Source organism: Xiphophorus hellerii, chromosome 2 (assembly GCF_003331165.1).
Source record: "Xiphophorus hellerii strain 12219 chromosome 2, Xiphophorus_hellerii-4.1, whole genome shotgun sequence".
Lineage (NCBI taxonomy): Eukaryota > Metazoa > Chordata > Actinopteri > Cyprinodontiformes > Poeciliidae > Xiphophorus > Xiphophorus hellerii.
Genome location: NC_045673.1, coordinates 32789271 through 32808758, shown reverse-complemented (window position 1 = coordinate 32808758; position 19488 = coordinate 32789271). Strand labels below are relative to the sequence as shown.

The 19488-nt window shown below is 40.5% G+C and overlaps 1 protein-coding gene across 2 annotated transcripts in view; it reads right to left on the bottom strand.

The window, feature by feature from the left end:
• Window positions 1-1908: 1908 nt before the first annotated feature.
• iqub (IQ motif and ubiquitin domain containing) overlaps window positions 1909-19488 on the bottom strand; it is a 30544-nt gene continuing 12964 nt past the window's right edge. For both annotated transcript variants that reach the window (XM_032548368.1, XM_032548359.1), the window contains exons 6-13: window positions 11827-11982; window positions 10174-10384; window positions 9902-10077; window positions 3929-4099; window positions 3669-3845; window positions 2921-3169; window positions 2304-2489; window positions 1909-2176 (exon numbers count right to left, since the gene is read on the bottom strand). In XM_032548368.1, the coding sequence (XP_032404259.1) occupies window positions 2075-2176; window positions 2304-2489; window positions 2921-3169; window positions 3669-3845; window positions 3929-4099; window positions 9902-10077; window positions 10174-10384; window positions 11827-11982 (1428 nt within the window). In that variant the 3' untranslated portion in view covers window positions 1909-2074. The remainder of the gene's footprint in view (window positions 2177-2303; window positions 2490-2920; window positions 3170-3668; window positions 3846-3928; window positions 4100-9901; window positions 10078-10173; window positions 10385-11826; window positions 11983-19488) is intronic.

Here is a 19488-nt window from a genome sequence, read left to right as displayed (position 1 = left end):
TACCCCACCCCCCCCACCCCTTTTGTTTTCCTCCCCTCCAGGGGGTCTTTTGTGGGCTCTAGTGTCCCTTATATGAAAGTAGGCCGACAGAAAAGGGGGAAGGAGAGGGGGGAAGACATGCGGCAAACGTTGCCGGGTCCGGGAATCGAACCTGCGACGGCCACGTCAAGGACTCAAGGCCTCCAAAAGTGGGTCGTTCTATCCCCTATGCCAGCAGTCCCCAACCTTTTTAGTCGCACGGACCGGTCAGCCCTTCGCAATTTTGCTGCGGACTGGGGGTGGGGGGTGGTGGGGGGTGCGCTGTACTCCGATGCTGTTTTAAACCTCACATAACCTTATATTAAAGCAGAAAGTACGGCGCCCACCGTAAGAAAGGCTTACAGTATTCAATTATGCTGCATAACTGACCAGTACAGTATTGCGAGGGAATGCAAAAGTTTTGCGAGGGAACGCAAAAGAAAAAAAATTCCCCATGTCCCTTATGGGGCTCCGTACCAATATACAATATTCAAATTTCAGAGGCATTTTTTATTCAAATCCTGATGGCACATATTTACTTCCATAATCTTCCATCATACTTAGGCCTGTCGCGATAAACGATAAATCAATTAATCGTACGATAAATTAAAACTATCGACGTCATTTTAATTATCGGCATTATCGTCTCTTCCGGCCTTTTTCTCTTTCTGTTAATGACACTGAATGAAAAAAGGCTCAACTCCAGTGCTCTCCACTGACCTCTGACCTCATTTCCTTAATGTAAAGCCCAGCGCACAGACACGATCTTAGAGCTGTCGGCCAATTGTCGGCCCATTTTCAAAACCTGAGATCACAAACTAGCCGACAGAAATCCTAGGTATAACGGTTTGATCGGGTTCGGTCCTGCCGTGTGGTGTCCAACAATGGGCACAAAATAATGGCTACAAGTTCAGTTAACTAATTTTAAAACCAGGCATTAATCAATGCTTTACTACAATCTACCTGCAATGCATGTGGCTAGTGTCAGTCCTGACCGAATGAAAATCATTAGAACCTATTTATGTCACGTTAACGAAGGACAGCTGAAAAGTTTATCAACTGCGGTAGTAATTTCGCTCCAACTCCTCCCCTTGTCATTTCTATATTCTTTGCATGTTGAATAAACATTAATGTTGTTTCCACATATCATCTCCGATGTCCGCTGGACTTCGGGTTGCGTCGTGTTTGGGATTCCCCGACGTAATTTCCCCTCAGAAAGCAATCAGTGCGGGGTGTGCTGTGGTGGCGCAGGGGGTTAGCACGCCCCACGTTTGGAGGCCTTAGTCCTCGACGCGGACGTCGCGGGTTTGACTCCCGGTCCCGACGACCTTTGCCGCATGTCTTCCCCCTCTCCTCACCCTCCTTCCTGTCTGCCTACTGTCTAAAAAATACGAGCCACTAGCGCTAAAACTCTTCAGAGAAAAAAATCTTCTCTATTTAAATCTAATTATTACTGAATCCACTTTGGCTTTATGTTGTTTAGTTTCTTTTCAAGTACATTTTTTGTTAATGGAGACTGAGAATCCATTTTATTTTTGGTTGTTTTGTTTATTTTGTTTATCAGTTAACATACTTACACAAATGTAAGTATGTTTGAAATATACTAAAGTTTAGGTTTTTTTCTCCACGAGGGGAGCTCTGCTCCATGGTCATTGGATTTTTTAAACACTGCTCAAAGCAGTGCAGCCAATTCTAAGCAGCTTTTTTCCAATGTTTATCTCCTCAGATTGAAACAGATCTATGACCAGAGTCCCACCAGTCTGTCCCCTGTGAAAACTGCCTTGCTTAAGCCTCTAGTGAAAACCACACTCAATACAGAAATTCTCACAGACTACAAACCTTCCCTTCACATTGAGACTGATTTAGCAGTCAGTTGAATCAGAGACACAATAAAAATCATGAAGTGTTTTGTTTATTTCACCCATAAGGCAAACATGTCTTATGGGAGAAGCAGTGAGAGGACACAGGATTTGTTAATGTCCTGGAGTGTGGTCAGGATTCTCATTAGTGACCAACAGGCTAAGAAGACAAACTGGTTGTGTGGAGCAGCATCTGGCTAAAGGCCCAGGTTCTTTGCTATAACTGGGTTCTTGTTGAAGTGTTGTCGTGCCATTGAGTGTTTCTGTTCAACCCATTGGATGAATGTAGTTTCATATGCCTGGAAACACAGATTAGAAAGATTCAGTCAGACAACTGGATGTGGTCAGCCCAGGGAAAATACATTCAGCAAAACCTGTGTTCCCACTTTGCTGAAACCTCAGTCACAGTCAGTCACTTGAACAAACCTTATGGATGTGTTCCACTTGTGTGTGAGCTGAAGTCTCCTCTTTGGACAACAGTATGCAGTTCCAGGGGCTCCAGTCCTCCTGGACATTCCAGCGAGCAAACACCAGGTTGTAGATGTCTCTGCTGCCATTCAGAGCTGAGCAGGAAGCCCAAACCTTTTCTATCAGGTAGCGAATGTCGTCCACCTGGACAAAGGCAAAGGTCAGCTTGTAGGCATGTTGGCCTGTTTGAGATGTAATTTAGATTTATTTTGGTGGTTTCCCTGTAATTTTAAGATTGAATTTTGGTATTTGTGTGTTTAGATAAATCTCTTTTGATTGTTTTGATTACTTGTAAAAAGAACTTCTTTCAAATTAATGAAAAGAAAACATCAGTAAATAACGTATGTTATTTGTAAACAAGCTAAACAAGCTTTTCAACTAAACCAATCAGAAAATTATGTTTGTTTTGCCTTTCAAATGTCTTCAGATAAATCCATATCTCCAGACACCTGTAAAACATCAAGTGTATGTATATCTCTTAAAGAAATCTTGATGTATGTCACTGAGTTTGACAGGGCTTCACATAAACGAGAGCGAGCCATCGGTTGCTCACACGCAGAGAGAGTAGCATTTACCTGCAGCAAGAAGGGGATGGAAGTTTCTGGATTGAGGCGGTGCTCATCAGTTCTCAACCTCCTCAGGATGCTTTGGTACACAGAGTTGTCATCTCTAGATCTTGCAACATTGTCTAAGCGGGTACAGTTTCGGCAGCGACGACTCCGGCAGCCAGTGGGACTTGAATCAAAGTCGGCGGACCAAAGGTAGCGCTGGCACCCGTGGCAGAAGAACATGTCGTGCTGCAGCTCAGATGGTTTCTTGTGAACCTGGAACAGACTCCATGTTACGCTGAGATTCAGTTCACACACATCTCTAAAGCCAACATGTCCAAGGACATTTTGATTATGTTACTTCAGATAGTTATTAATGTAGCTCATGCATTAAGAATATATTTATTCTGCATATAAACTTTACTGTTTTTAATAATTTGTTTCTCTTTTCAATGATTCCATCCAGTGGTGCCAAATTTATACTTCTGCATGATAATAATCACCCAGCTTCATAAAGTTCAATAATGCCATTCCTTTCAGTATCAAAAGTGGAGTAAATATAGAGAACATTTTACAATTAATATATATATATATAAATATATAAATATAATGTTATCAAGAAATCACTTGACAACATGAAGTAGGCTGAAAGGTCTCAGAAAGGATAAAAAGGATAAAACACTGATCTAGAGATCTTGAAGACAGACAGCTTTGATCTATGGCTCAACACAGTAAACCTTTACATAAAGAGCACCATGAACATCATATGGTTTACCTTTAGCAGTTTGATCACTTTGGGGTTAAACGCCGGTGTTCTGATGTACTGAAGGAAAAGAGTGCATATCCTCTTCCTCAGGCCCTCCAGATTATGCTCCTTAACATCTCGACCCATCAAGTCCATCTCCCTGTCAATCAGATCAATGATGTCCCACACCAGCTGACACTCATGCTCCTGTCCAATAAGCAAACTCAGTGATGTCAGCATCTCTGTGAAGCACAGACAGCAGACATCTTCAGTTATCTCAAGAATATTACCATAACAGTGTTTCTCAGCTTCTCTAGGAAGCGCCGTCTCTCCTGCTGGTCCACAGGGAACTTGCTGATGTCGTCATAGATCTCCTTCAGCGCCCGGGCTCTGACATCAGGCACAGAGTCCATCTCAAACAGACGGCCTGTGGCTGATCGCCACTGATGGGCAGCAGCTGCCTGGACCGGGTACACCAAGCTGTTAGGATGTCTGCTGATGGCAAAACTATACAGTACACACTTTCAACTTTTCACTGCCACAAGGTTGAAGGTTCCACTTGCTTTTTTATTGCGTGTCTACTCATTCCTCATTTCTGAAACCTGGTGTACTAAACCTGAAACTTGCCACAAAAAGGGAGAAAATTTGTGTTTCATTACGGCTTTGCTGTACTAATGCTTCTTGGCAATTGTTCTTATTCCACTGGAAAACCTGGTGAGTCCTCCTTAAATTATGCCATTCCTTTGTAAGGAAGTTCACTTATTGTCTTGAGGAACAGAGCAGAGCATGGGGATGGCATTGCTCTGACTGGAAAAACCAGGTCATCATAATAACAAGATTCTACAATGAGATGGTAATTGAGAACTAGGATGTGTTTATTTCAGTCCATCCAGAAAGTATTCATAGAACTTCACTTTTTTCATTTGTTACTTTACAGCCTTATTCCAAAATTTATTAAACTAATCTTTCCTCAAAATTCCATACACGCATACCTTATTAAGACAATGTGGATTTTTTATGTTTTGCTTCTTCATTACAAATAGAAAAATTCAAAATCACATTTACGAAAGTATTTACAGTCTTTGCTTAATATGTTGTTAATGAAGCTCTAAACTGAGCTGCTTCCACTGATCCTGGAGACGTTTCTCCAGCTGTGCTCAATTCAACTTGATTTGGAAAGGCAAGCACCTGTTTACATAAGGTCCCACAATTGTCAATGCAGGTCAAAGGTCACACACCAATATGACGTTTACCTAAATGTACCTGAAGGACTCTCAGATTTATATAGACAACAAGGTAATTATTTACATGTGAAAATGAAGGATTTAAATGTATGATATGTGCACTTTGAGAAAAGGCAGTTAATACTTATGTAAATGTGATTTCTGGGTTTTCTGTTTTTATGTAATTTGCAAAGAACTAAAAAACATACTCGACATTGTAATTATGGGGTATTTGTGTGTAGAATTTTGAGGAAATATTTGGAAAAAGGCTGGAATAAAACAAATAGTGGAAAAAGTGAAATACTGTCTGGATGCTCTGTGTTTATCAGTAATTGCGTTGTACTATCCGTGAGAGAGGCCAAAGGGGTCGGGTGCAGTGTGTGATGGGTGGCTGCCAAGGGAAGATGCCCTAGCGGTCCGATCCTTGGTTGCAGAAGCTGGCTCTTGGGACGTGGAATGTCACCTCTCTGGTGGGGAAGGAGCCGGAGCTAGTGTGTGAGGTTGAGAGGTTCCGGCTAGAAATAGTCGGTCTGGCCTCGACGCATGGTTCTGGTTCTGGAACCAGTCTCCTTGAGAGGGGCTGGACATACTTCCACTCTGGAGTTGCCCAGCGTGAGAGGCTTCGGGCAGGAGTGGGCATACTTGTTGCTCCCCATCTTGGCGCCTGTACGTTGGGGCTGTGGAGGGGTCCTGCCCCAAGTGGAAGAGTTCAAGTATCTCGGGATCTTGTTCACGAATGAGGGAAGAAGGGAGCGGGAGATCGACAGGAAGATTGGCGCAGCGTCTGCCATCAAGCGGGCGCTGTACCGGTCCATCGTGGTGAAGAAAGAGCTGAGCCAAAAAGCAAAGCTCTTGATTTACCGGTCGATCTACGTTCTCACCCTCATCTATGGTGATGAGCTTTGGGTCATGACCGAAAGAACGAGATCGGATACAAGCGGCCGAAATGGGTTTTCTCCGTAGGGTGTCTGGGCTCTCCCTTAGAGATCGATTGAAAAGGTCAGTCATCCGGGAGAGACTCCGATTAGAGCAGCTGCTCCTTCACATTGAAAGGAGCCAGTTGAGGTGGCTCGGGCATCTGGTCAGGATGCCTCCTGGATGCCTCCCTGGTGAGGTGTTCTGCACACGTCCCACCGGGAGGAGGCCCCGGGGAAGACCCAGGACACGCTGGAGGGACTATGTTTCTCGGGTGGCCTGGGAACGCCTTAGGATACCCCTGGAGGAGCTGGAACAAGTGGCTGGGGAGGGAAGTCTGGGCCTCCCTTCTGAAGCTGCTACCCCCGCGACCCAACCCCGGATAAGCGGAAGAAGATGGATGGATGGATGTGTTATACTAAGGGATTTAGCTGAAGTTTTTGTGTCTATGTGGTTTGCTGCAAGCTGGTTTCTAGTGAGGCGAGATGAAGCGTCATGAAGCACCGAGGCCTCACATCCAATTGTTGGACTCATGAGCCGATGCTTCATTTGCTCTACTGCGACATCAAGCAGACAATACAAAATAGGCAACATGAAAACATGATGTATGAATCTTATAGTGAATAAACAAGTAAATGAAAATGTTAGTGATTCTGATACATAAATTCTTATAATCTTAATCTGTTTATATGAAACAATGGCTGGATCAAAAAGAAAACTGGAAACAAATGGGAGAGAGAGTTATGATTAATCAAGTTATATCATTATAGAACAAAATTACATTATTTATTACTTAAAAATAAAATCTTTAACTGTGCTTGGGTTTAGGTAGTCCTCTGTTTTGAAATGATTCTGTCTGCTACAGAAAAGCAGATTAAGCAAGAAACGCATCAGCAGGTTTATAAACGTTTTGATAAAATATTTGGTCACCTCCCAATGTTCCACAGGATGGGTGCTGTATCATCTTTGCATCCTAAAATGACTTAGCTGAGCTCGGCTGACCTGATTGCACTGGATAAACCTGGTGACTCTGCTTTTCTGCAGAGCTCAGTAATGCCTCAATAATACAAAATTAAAGTTCATTTGGATACTTATCCTTTTAAAACACTAGAAATTAGAGGGTAGCATAAGGATTTTTTTGTGTGTTTGTTTTTGTTGTTGCGTCTTCCCCTTGACTGTCTCCAGCTGTTCCTTGTTTCCCCTGATTATCTTCTTGTGTATTTAATTCCACCTGTGCCCCTTGCTCCCTGTTGGATTCTTGTTGTGTAAGGCGTGTCTGCCTGTCTACCCTACCTCTGTTTCTTTCATGTGTTATTCTCCAGTTGCTACCAGTGTCTGAACTCCTAGCCTCACTGCTCACTGTGGTGCCTGGATTTAGTGTTTATCTTCATTAAAACCATCAATTTCACTACAACCTGGTTCCACTGCATCTCATTCTCACCACCACCAACAAACATTTCATGACACACAGGAATCACTGTGTTGGTTTTTTGACATAGGCGAAGGTTTATTACTGTGTGAAACTATTTGGAGATATCATAACGTTGCCAGACAAGAGAGAATTGGGTCCATCGGAAAAAAGACGCTGTAATGAACTGCGAACGCACACGCAATAAAATCCTAAAACAAGAAAATGTGATGGGTGAAACAGCAGCGTTTTGCCATTTATTTTGATCTGCAAGCAAACTGACAAACCAGTTCCTGAATCAGCCCATTTGTGAGGCTTTAAATGCCACAACCTGCTCCATTACCACAAGCCTCGATATGCATTTCATAAAAATTCTCCTGGATTACTCGACACACGCTCCGAAGCCTTGACACAGAAGACGCGTCACGACCGGTTTCCCTTTAGTATTTTCTAGTGGACCAAAACATTTTTACTCAACTGATTTTTATTCCTCTTTAAGCTTAAAAATAAAGGGAAAATGATACATGTTTCCTATCTCATGTTTTAATATGCTTTTTTTATGTCCATTATAATGGACATCTCGACTAAATGAGAATAGAATATCTTGAAAACTTCTATACTTTTCCCATATAGTTTCATGTAATATCTAATTTGGCATGATCTCAACCTTTTAAACTGGATGTCTGCTTCTTTATCAGTGTGCATGTCTGAATAGAAAATATATAATACAAAATGTAGTTTTGACTTCAGCAATGTTTCACTGAAAGTTCAAATGGATTGGCATGTTATTATTTGTAGTAATGTAAACGGATTACACAGTTACCAAACCGTTGACGAAGCATCAGCTTGCTGGGTATTTTCATGGAATCTCTCATTTTTGATGAACACCCTTGAAGCAGTTTCAGTGTGACACAAAGCACAGCTGGATTTTACATGTGTTACAGTAGAAGTGCGTATTTCCTGTGTATTATGGCTTGTGGCATCTGGTGGACACTGACTTTTCTCCCAGATTTTTGTGTGATACAGACTGACAATTTCATCTAGCAAGACCACACCACCCACTGATTCACTGTATAGCTCGAACACCTCTGAATGAGACACTTTGAAAAATTAGAACTGCTTTACTTTTCAATTTACCATCTAATTCCTGTTCTCACATGGCTTATTTCCTATATCCAAGCACTGAAGATCAGATATCTCTCGATGTACAATCAGTTCAAGAAAGTCTGGGACTTTATACTCCATCATTGAAAATATAAAACAACATAAAATCTTTAAAAACCACAAAATGGCTATGATATGCTCATAAATGCTTCTTTCTTTCCATGGTAACACTGAATAATTAGGCGTTGTACAACATACACAAACTCCTGATGTCCACTGGGGTGGACATTCAACTTTTTAAAAAATCCTACGATTTCATGATAGACAGAAAAATTCAAAAAACCTTCAAATACTATGACTGGAAATACTTACAATTATACTGAGTAATTTTTTAGGCTGCTATGAACATACATTAATATTTGTGGTGGAAAACAGATGCTTACTCCTCCCCGTCTCGCGCTTCATACACATGCTTGTCTTGTCTGATGCCTGAAACTCACTAGTATCAAGTTAAGAGTCTAAATTTTGTTTTTGTTTAATAAGAAACCAATCTGTAAGATCCATCATGCAAATAACAAATTTCTTAATTTTTTTTATTGGTTTAATCCCAGAAAAATTGAATGTCCATTCCAGTGGACGAGGGGTCTGAAGGAGTTAATGAACTTAACAATTATGGAATTCTTATGAATCTGCTCTTAAGGACTCAAGTCTGTTTAAAGCAGTGTTTCTCAATTCTGGCCCTCATGTTCTCCTGCCCTGCATGTTTTAGGTGTTTCCCTTCTGCCACACACCTGGATTGAGTCTGTGGCTGATTAAAGATACACTCCTTAACCCCCACAAAGAAGCACTGAACTACAACCAGAGACAACAAAACACATTTTCTTACACTTTCTCAAATTTCTTTTTCTCATTCAATATGTTCATCACAAACCAGACAGAGGAAGAGAGATGAATAACAACCTCATTTACCTTGCTATGCCTGCTTGATAACATATAAACCAAAACAGACCTTTAAATTTTTTGATTTTTAGGCCGGCTACTAGGCTGAAGAAGGTTCGTTATAGTCATCAAGGAAACTGATTTGTCTGGAAGGTCACATGAGCTGTTTCCACTGAAGCTGCACAAATACAGTAGATCTGAATAGTTTAAAGTTCATTAAAGTTAATCTAGTTTCCTTCTGTCATGTGTTGATGTTCCACTGGGTAACCTGCCAATATACCTATTGGCAGGTTACCAATATGCATATTATATGCATAATGTGTGTTATTATGAGTGTGAATGGGTGAATGTTAGCCTTTAGCTCAGGGGTGTCACTCCAGTCCTTAAGGGTCGCTGTCCTGCAGTTTTTAGATGAGCCACAAACACTGAAATGAAATGGCTTAATGACCTCCTTCTTGTGTAGATCAGTTCTCCAGAGCCTTTATGACCTAATTATTCTGTTCAGGTGGTGCAGCAGAGACACATCTAAAGGTTTCAGGGCAGTGGCCCTCCAGGACTGGAGTTAGACACCTGTGCTTTAGCTGGTGTGTCTAACAATGTCAATCTTGACCTTAAAGATGTTTTAAAGTACCGGATTTTCAGTGAGCCTTTTGAGCAGAAAAGTGACCTCTGACCTTATTCAGGAAGTTCCTGATAATTTTGTCTTGGTTGATAACTTCTACGTTGATTTGATGGCGGCCAATGGCAGCGATGAACTCCATTTCCTGCTCCAGCAGCGTGCACAGAGCTGCTTTCCTCTCCGCACCGCGCAGGCTGCAGTTTATCTGCTCCTCCTCCTCACTCCTCCACTCTGAAAAGCAAAAATCACAGGCAGGAAGAGAGATTATACATATCCAGACACCTTACAGATGTTTCCTACACCCTCAGGCCCTGGTCTCAGGCCTACTCTGCAGGGCGTGGTAGAGCAAATTGAAGTCCTCTTTGGTCTGTGGGTTCATCCAGCGCCTGCGGCGTTCTCTCAGCTGCGCCTCTTTCTCCTCTTTGCACTTTCTTTCCTGAAGGTCAAACCAGGCGAGGCGCCGAGCTCGCTCTCTCCTCAGCTGCTCCACTTCCTCCTGGGCTAACCATCGCCGAACGTAGGACTGCAGGCAAATAACCTGGGAAACAAAGAATATATATACATTCACACATTTTGTACAGCTTTTTTGGTCACTCGGCCTTTTGACTGTTCTAAAATTTAACAAGATCCCATTTTAATAGAATGCATTTAGCTTTAAGATTTCTGTCAGGGTTCAAAGTGTTCACGGGAATATTTGAGTATATTTCAAAGGGTGATTTTTAGGGTCAGACACTGGTGTTGGGAGCAGCAGTCTGACTCCATCCCAGAGGTGGTCTTTGAACTTAAGCTCGGGGTTCTGCACAGCACTTCTTCCGCACCAAACTCTCTCGTTCAAGTCCTGTGGACCTCACAGGGGTCAGAGTAAGGAGTAAGGACTCTGCACATATAGACGCACATTTTGCTGCAGGTGGTTTGGGATATGGGTGACTAACATAATTATTCCTCAGGAAGCAGCTCCAGCTAAGTCAGACTGGGTGGAGAGAATCTTTGAACATCAGTTCCCAGGTCTCACCACAGATTCTTAGTTTTGTAATGAAAATGCAGCTTCTATGTTGATATTTCGATAATGTTGAAACACCTCCCACAATTTTACAATTGCAGAGTTTTTATTAAAGAAGAAACACAATTCAAATGTGAATAATCTTGTTCATGCAAAACTAATTAAAAAACATGCTGCGCTATGATCCTTCTACCACTTAATGTCGTCTTCTTCATCCTTTCCAGTTGTTGATCTAGTGACTCATGTTGATGCAAAAAAATGGATTCTATAGTGGTCTTGTGAAATAAACTAATGTAGAACAAGCCAAAAACCACCTCATCCTAGTGCAAAGACTAAAATGAAAATTTTCTGGAAATTGGGGTGTTTTCATTAAATGATTTTTTTGTAATTACAATTTAAACAATTATATGGTCAAAGAAAACACAGCTGGTATTGGATTTCATTTGTTACTTTGACTGGCCCATTTTCATACGGGTTCATACAGTACGTTTTGATATTTCTGGCTGGATGTTCTGCTGGATCTCCTGCTGGAAGGTCAACTTCCTCCAGTCTCTAACTGGTTTACTCCCAAGAATCTCCTCTAGCTCCAGCCATCCAATCTGACCTGCTTCTCTGTCCCTGCTGAAAAATATCGTCCCCCACAGCATGATGCTACCACTGTCACGCTTTGTGGTGCGAATGTGTCAGAGCAATATGCAGTTTTTCACTTTTTGCACTTAAGTCAACAATAGTAGGAGTGTGTTTGCTGTCCCCAGTACAGCTGGACTATTTAGGGCTTGTTGCCACTCTCCCAGACCTGCACTGCAGTCCTACTGAGGGGTTCTCCCACTGGAGCTGTGGATCTCTGCTGCTCCTTCACAGTCACAGCCTGTTGAGGCCCATGGTAACTTATCATAACAAAATGTTTTTATGACATAAAACCCCCCAAAACAAAACAAAAAAAACAGTGTCCCTCAACAAGGAAATTAGTTTTCACTCACAGCCTTCAGCCTCCTGCCATGATACTCATCAGCAGTCACATATTCCCCAAGAGTTACCAACTTGTCATTGACACAGGACACGTAGCAGCCAATGCCAGTCATCTGAGTGGACATGTCCACAGAACACTGCAGCAGCTTAGACTTCAGCTCAGCTGTCTGTTTAGGAGAAAACAAAACACAAATGAATTTCAGTGTAAAACTCTTACTCTGTAAGAAAGACGGTTGGGTCCAGTCAGTCTCATCCCTGCTCCAATGCCCCTGAACCACATTCCCTCATCTGCAGCTCATTCAGTTCTACAGAGGCTGACAATTTGATTCAGGTGTGTTTGCAAAGAGACACATCTACATGTTCCAGGGAAGCAGCTCTAGAGGCCTGGACTTAGACAGCCCTGCTCTAAGCAGTGTAGGCTATACTAACACTAATACCAATTTCTTCATAAAAAAAAATGAAAAAACCCTATCTACATATTTATGGAAATGTAAAAATGTAAATAAAAATGATATGTACAAATGATTTTTATTAATTTTGCAATACTGAATAAATTGAGAAATACAAAGAAGCAAAGGTTGAGAACAAATACTTTCAACATGTTATATAAAACATAATAAAATGGATGTATGGAGGACCAAAACTGACATAATAAAAAATAAAAGCATAAATATATATTGTTTATTATGTCAAAAACTTTATTAGAAAATAGTGTCATAGCTCCTGAATTTATTATTTTTCTTGTGGAACTCCCCTGCAGAACGTGTTTCAGTTTGCGGCTCTCATGGACTCAGAGGTTCACCATCGGAGTTTTCATAGTTTGGACAAAGCAGCGGCTGAAGTTGGCTTCTGATTGAAGCTTCGGGTGAACTCCGGTTGCTGGACGGTAAGCTAACGCTGACGTTTGTTTTACAACTGCACTCATATTTAATCAGTTGTAATATTAATGAAAAGTTAATGTGTTTCAGTAACTCAGCTCACAAACCAGTTACAGGTTAATTACACAAAGGGATGTTTCAAAGTTTTTATTTATAATAATTAGGACTTGTTTGGTTACAGCTAATGACAACAAAGCGTGTAAGATTAGAATATACCAGCAGTGAAAAATGTTTAAATACATGCTTAAACATTATTTTCAAAAGGTACTCTTAATCTAACACTGGAAGTACCAGAGAAATCCCATTTTGCATTTCTACCTTTGGAGTCCAGAGATGGGCCGACTGACCTGAAGGATTTTATCTAGCAGGTGCTTTTGTTCTGTAAATAAGGCCATTACCTTATAAGTACCCTGGTAATGGCCTCAACGCATCTCACAGTTGCACATTTGTTCCTTAGACTTAGACTTAGACTGACTTTGTTGTCATTTTGCATGCACAGGGTGTATACAGAATGAAATTTCGTTGCATACGGCTCAGGACAATGTTTGAGGTTCCAATGTTGTGAGTAAAATAAAATACAATATAAAATATGAATATAAATCTAAATATAAAATATAAAGTGCAGGACTGACAGTAAAATAGAAGTTATTTAGCTCTGTACATGTGCAAGGTATAAAGTGGAGACCAGTTTTTGAGTGCAGTCCAGTTAAGAGTTCAGCAGTCTGATGGCAAGTGGGAAAAAGCTGTTTCGGAACCAGGTGGACCTGCACCGGATGCTGCGGAACCTCTTTCCAGAGGGCAGCAGGGAGAACAGTCCATGGTGGGGGTGTGAGGGGTCACTGATGATGTTTCAGCCTCAGGACACGCATCCTGCATCGATGGTTGACCTGACACTTCGCCCTTTTGCCTGAGCTGGGTGTGGAAGGTTGTTGCAGAAGCAGTTTCTCCTTGTGTGCCTTCTTCTCACTCACATGAGAGTTACCGAACTCTTTTGCAAGCTCAACCAGGAAGTCCACCCGTCTCTCCTGCACCCCAATGCATGCCTGATAAAGCACATGTGCATTCAGTGCTGCCATGTCAATCATGTTTGCCAGGTTTGCTGACCAGCTGTCACATAGTGATGGAACCTTGGTCACCCCCCGCAAGATTATGCCTGAAATAAATGCCATTAGTTCTTGTGAACTAAATAGGTGAAGCAGTCACCTATTTATCCTCCACAGCACAAAAGGCTGCATGCAAATTTGCATGTGCAAAGTCTCCCAGATTTCTTTTGCTTACACTTTTTGCATGATTTTTTTGAGGTGGATCAACACAATTAATTTGGTTAGTTTATTTCTAAACTGTCATTTTAAACCCACTTAGCTTTATTTAAAAGAAAAACATTACTAATTTCTTTTAGAAAAACCTTTGCATATTTCTTGAAACAGATTGTATGTTTTGCAAACTCTATGTACATTTGGCAAAATGACCTGGATAATGCAGCACAACATCATGGATCAGCTGCAAAAGGTCACATCTCTCCAAAAACACTTCATGTATGCTTCAAAACTAGACTGAAGAGCATTACCTACAGGAGATCTGATCTCCTGTTGGTATCATAGATACCCACCCCCAACATGGACTATTCACACTCCTACCTTCTGGCCTGACGGTCAACGGCCACATTTACAATTGAAGAAGGGATGCTAATTTGAGCCATCAGAGTCGTCAGTTTGGACTCAGGTCTTTCGGGACTCTTTCGGGACTTCAGGGGAGAGGTCGAAACCCTGGTACTCCCAGACGAGTCTCTTTGGAACTCATTCTAATTTATTAACTATGACTGTACTTGCAATACACCAAATATAGGCACTGATTTCAGCCACAGTATTGTTTTCTTGTTTTTGTTACTGTATGTACACATTGCACATTAATTAATATTCATATTGTGTATGTTTTCAGATGTTGGTAAACTGGCACAGCAGACCATCCTGTGGCCTCCGTCTCTGTCCGGCTTCACAGACTCCCAGTGGCTTCACAACTTCAGGATGTCCAGAGACCTTCACCTTTCAGCATGGGAAATATGTGCCAAAAGCACTGATGGCACATTCATTTAAAATAAAATCTGTCTTATTGATAGGCAAGAACAATCTGTATATTACTGATTTGAAGTAATTAAACATGTTTGATTATGGTTCATCTGATCAGGTTCTAATGAAGCTGAATAAAACTGTTTTCCTTCTAATCTGTGTAGTTCTAATTTAATCAAATCTCATGTTCACATATCCCACAGACATTAAAATGGATTGTTTGTTTGGGGCTTAAAATAACTTAAACTCAACATAATCTTCATTGAACAAAGTTGGCAAAGTAAAATTCAGTAATGATTGCAGATTTTGGATCCATTTTCTCATTTTTTTGGTTTCATATTACATCGAAGACTCCAACACAACTAAACAGTGGATAGAAATATGTAGTACAATGTAGAAATGAACAAACGTAACATTTTGGGTTCCTTTTAAGAGCAACACTATTCATTCCGGTTTATTGAATAGCATTTGTTATGGCAACAGATCCAATATCTGTGTCATTCCTTAGACTCCTTAGACACTGGAAGTAAAGGACGCGTGCAAACCGTGAACTGAACAAAAATCCTTTATCAGTAAAAAGTAACAAAAAAATGCAAATACAAAAATGACGATACATCAGTTTTACAATTCCTCTTTTTCCTTTTCCAAAACATACACAGCTTACACGGTCAAAAACTGTATTGTTCCGTGTCTTGGTAATCCGTCAAGTTTTTCTAATACAATATATGGCCCGACAGGAAGCAAGCCTTTCAAAATAAATCTAAATCTCACGATAAAAAAGGCTTGAACAAATATCATTCTTCTTACTAAATATAATAAAATAAAAAACAAACCATCATACAACTAACTTAAATATTTCCTATTTATGGCTCTAACAGCATTATTCAATAAACCAGTTATTTCAAACTGTTTGGTTTATTGAATAATGCATGTGTTCACTGATGGATGCCTTCATTTGAAAATCTGCAATGTGAAATATTTTAAAATACTCAGTCCTGGTCTTCAGGTCGGTCTGCTCTGCGTGTTTCAGGTGTTTCCTTCTGCCACACACCTGGCCTCAATAAATGTCTGATTAACAGGCTTCTGGATGGATGGATGAGCTAATGCTATCGTTTGTAGCAGGTGTTCTGGAACAGGGCAGCGTTAATGTTCTTTACAACGATATGATGTAAACAAGTTGTAAAAGCTTTCATCTTATTGTGTTATTTTCACTCTGTGTCTGAAGTTCATCGCATTTCTGGAAGTTCTGTATTTCAATAAAAGTTAAATTAGAGGATTTTAGCAGGGCCACAACACCATGCAACCTACACATGTAAGTTGCAGTTGCCTCGTTTTAAGAAAAGAGACTGCTATGTTTGAGCACACCAGCATTTATTTTTCCTCTAATGTTTGGCTCAGCTCTCCTTTGCAGAGGTCGGTCATCTCTCTGCTGATGGCTACTTCTTCCTGAAGGAGATCCATCAGGAGTTCTGGTGCCGTTCACCGCTCACCATGTCAGCCATGGCCGCCTTCTTCTGCTCCCTGAGAAGAATATCAAATGTTGAAGCAGATATATGTAGACCAACAACTCAGACATATGAATGTGGACAAGTTATACACCCACAAAGAACTATTTAAATTAACAGTCATATGTACTTTTAATACACACAAACATGGTTATCATTAACAGATGTATATAACTCGAATAATGAGTAAAATTAAAGACACACTCCTGTCTTTGTAAGTATTGCACATATTGTCGTTTTAAAAAATGCCACCCTAGTTTTTTTCTAAGTTTCTTCTTCGGTACAATTATTTTCCATGTTTTTATGACTGTATGTAGCCAACCATAAAACATAATATAAACCAGACAGATGTACCTGCACACTGCTCACCTTAACGGCGTCTCTGCCCAGCAGTGGTGTTGTGCAGCTGTGGATGTCAGGCTAATGGAAAGATGGCCTCCGATGCAGATCTCCAAGGCTTGCCATTCTCATTCTCTCAGCTCAACAAAAACAACTCATTCTTCGATGGTCCACAGAGTTCCCTTTGAATATTACAGTTCCCTTATGATGGACAGAAAAGCTGAATTTCATCGCGGTCTACCACCACAGCCGGCAGCTACGGAGGACTCTCGAAGCTTCAATCAGAAGCCAACTTCAGCGGTCCAAACTATGAAAACCCCGATGGTGAACCTCTGAGTCCATGAGAGCCGGTAATTAAACACACGTTCTGCGGGGGGCCCACACAAAAAATAATAAATTCAGGAGTTATAACACTAATTCCTAATAAAGTTGATGAGCTGAGAGCTCCAGAAAACTGATAGGTGTATTTTCAAAACGAACTGCCTGAAAATACATAGACCCATAGTTCTCCATATTGATGGAGTTTGTGATGAAGATTAAATTAGGAAACCATCCATCCATGTGAATATCTATTGTCTGGCAATAGTAGCTTGTAGTTCTGTGCAGAGAGACAGATGGTCATCACCAGCCATCAGATAACTACTTTCAGGCTTATGTCTTGTTGGAAGCATGCATCCTAAAACTTGATGTCATCCTGTCCTGATACACTTAGATAGTCTACACTGTTCCCTTTCATCAGTATTCACATACCCTGTGGTAAAAATGTCATTCCCAAATGTCATGTTAGTGCAAAATATATTTTAAATTGGCAGGAACTCTAGAGAAATGTTACCTATTGCTCCATTACTCACTAGCGCCCTGCTTTCTCATAAACATTGCCTGATTTTAATCATCACATGAACATCATGAACAGAATAAAAAATAGTTTCAGCTCATTGTGAAGTCTGTTTCCTGAGTTGGTCACGTATCAGCAGCTGAATAAATGAATGAAGAATATGTAGATTATGAATCCATCATAATGCAGCCAACTCAGTTACCATGTCAGTCTATCTTATGACATAAGAAATAAACTCACAACCAAGATACTTTGCAGCAGTGTAGAGAACCAATAAACAGTTTCAAGCACAAAATTCTTAATATAACTAGTAAATATAGTAAATACTGTAAATCATATTTTGATAGCAGTTACTTTTGCTTTTATTTCTCGGAGATGAGATGTAAAGCGACCATTTCAGCTTCTATTCAAAACTTCACAGAACAACAATACAAAAAAGAAGAGGGGGGAGGGGTAGAAGGCTGAGTGGTGGAGTTTATGAGCAGCTTGGCTCAATTGTTCAAGCAGAGGTAATTATGGCCATGTTAAGACACACATGGCGTCTTTTAGAGAATTTCTGACCTCTTTCCACTGTGCTCCATCGGGCTTACTGTTAGCCAACTAGAGATATTTTCTTAAGTTTCTTTTTTCTTGTTTGATTTTTTTCCCAATGACATCATGAAAGAAAACTTAAGATAAACACAAAAATAAATGAATGAATAAATACAATAAATAAAGGGGCGGAATACACAAATAATAGGGTAAAAGCATGGACTAATCTGGGATCACATCCCATTCTGCCATGTCTTTCTTTTAACTGCATTACACAAGACTAGGAATGCAAAGAATATCAAGAGGTTTAAATCACAGCACACAAGGTGGACCCATCATTCTTTGGCTGACATGGACTGGGTGGAGACCTCTGGACTGGTGGTTTGGTTGGTTGTGTTCTGGGTTCCATCTGATCTTTGGAGATCTGCTCAGCGCCAGACAGCCTCTCTTTATTATAGCTAACATTGTTATTCCTTTATTATTAGTTGGGGTTTTTTTGTTTGTTTTTTATCTGCAGTAGTAGCTATATTAATGTTATATTATTTGATCAGTAATTTTTACATTATCTTCCTTTTTCCTTTATAATATCAACACTACAAGTACCACACTGGACCCTTCTCCTCTTTCTCTTTTTCTTTTCTCCATCATTGTCTTTTTTGCACACACATTTCTAACACTTGTATTTGTCATATATATCACAATAAAAAAAGAGAAGTTCTGACTTTTGACAGTAAGTTTGAAAGGTTAGACCATTTGACAGTGTAGTTCTACTAATGAAATAAAGCCTGATATGAGGTGACCAGTCCAGAGAGTGGAAGAGAGTGCATCACTTTGAAAAAGAGACCGTCTGGAGTTACAGTTGAAAACACCTCTGGCGCTAACCTCCTCTTAACTCGTCTTTTAGTGGTTCCACATTTTTATCATACCATACCAACTTTATTTATGAAGCACTTTATACACTGACGGGACCAAAGTACTATACACAATCATAAAATACAATGCGATTATAAAATAGAAAAGATTGAATATAAAATACATATTAATATGCAGACACAATAAAACAAAGTGAAACCCCTCAGATTGTTCCAAAAGCCAAAGAAAAAAGATGGGTCTTAAGAAGGACTTAAAAACAGCGAGTGAAGAGGCCAAAGGAAGATCATTCCATAGCTTGGGGGCTGCCACAGAAAAAGCCCGGTTCCCTCTGAGCTTGGACTTTGTCTTTGGTACCTTCAGAAGCAGCTGATCAGCTGATCTGAGGGAACGGGAGGGTGTGTAAGAATGTAACAGCTCAGAGAGATAGGGAGGGGCGAGGCCATTAAGAGCTTTAAAAACAATTAAAAGGATTTAAAATGAATCCTAAAATGTACTGGTAACCAGTGTAAGGAAGCTAAAATAGGGGAAATATGGTCAAATTTTCATGTTCCTGTTAAAAGACGTGCAGCAGCATTTTGTACCCTCTGAAGCTGGCAAATATAGAAATCATTGACTCCTATATAAAGTGCATTACAGTAGTCCAGCC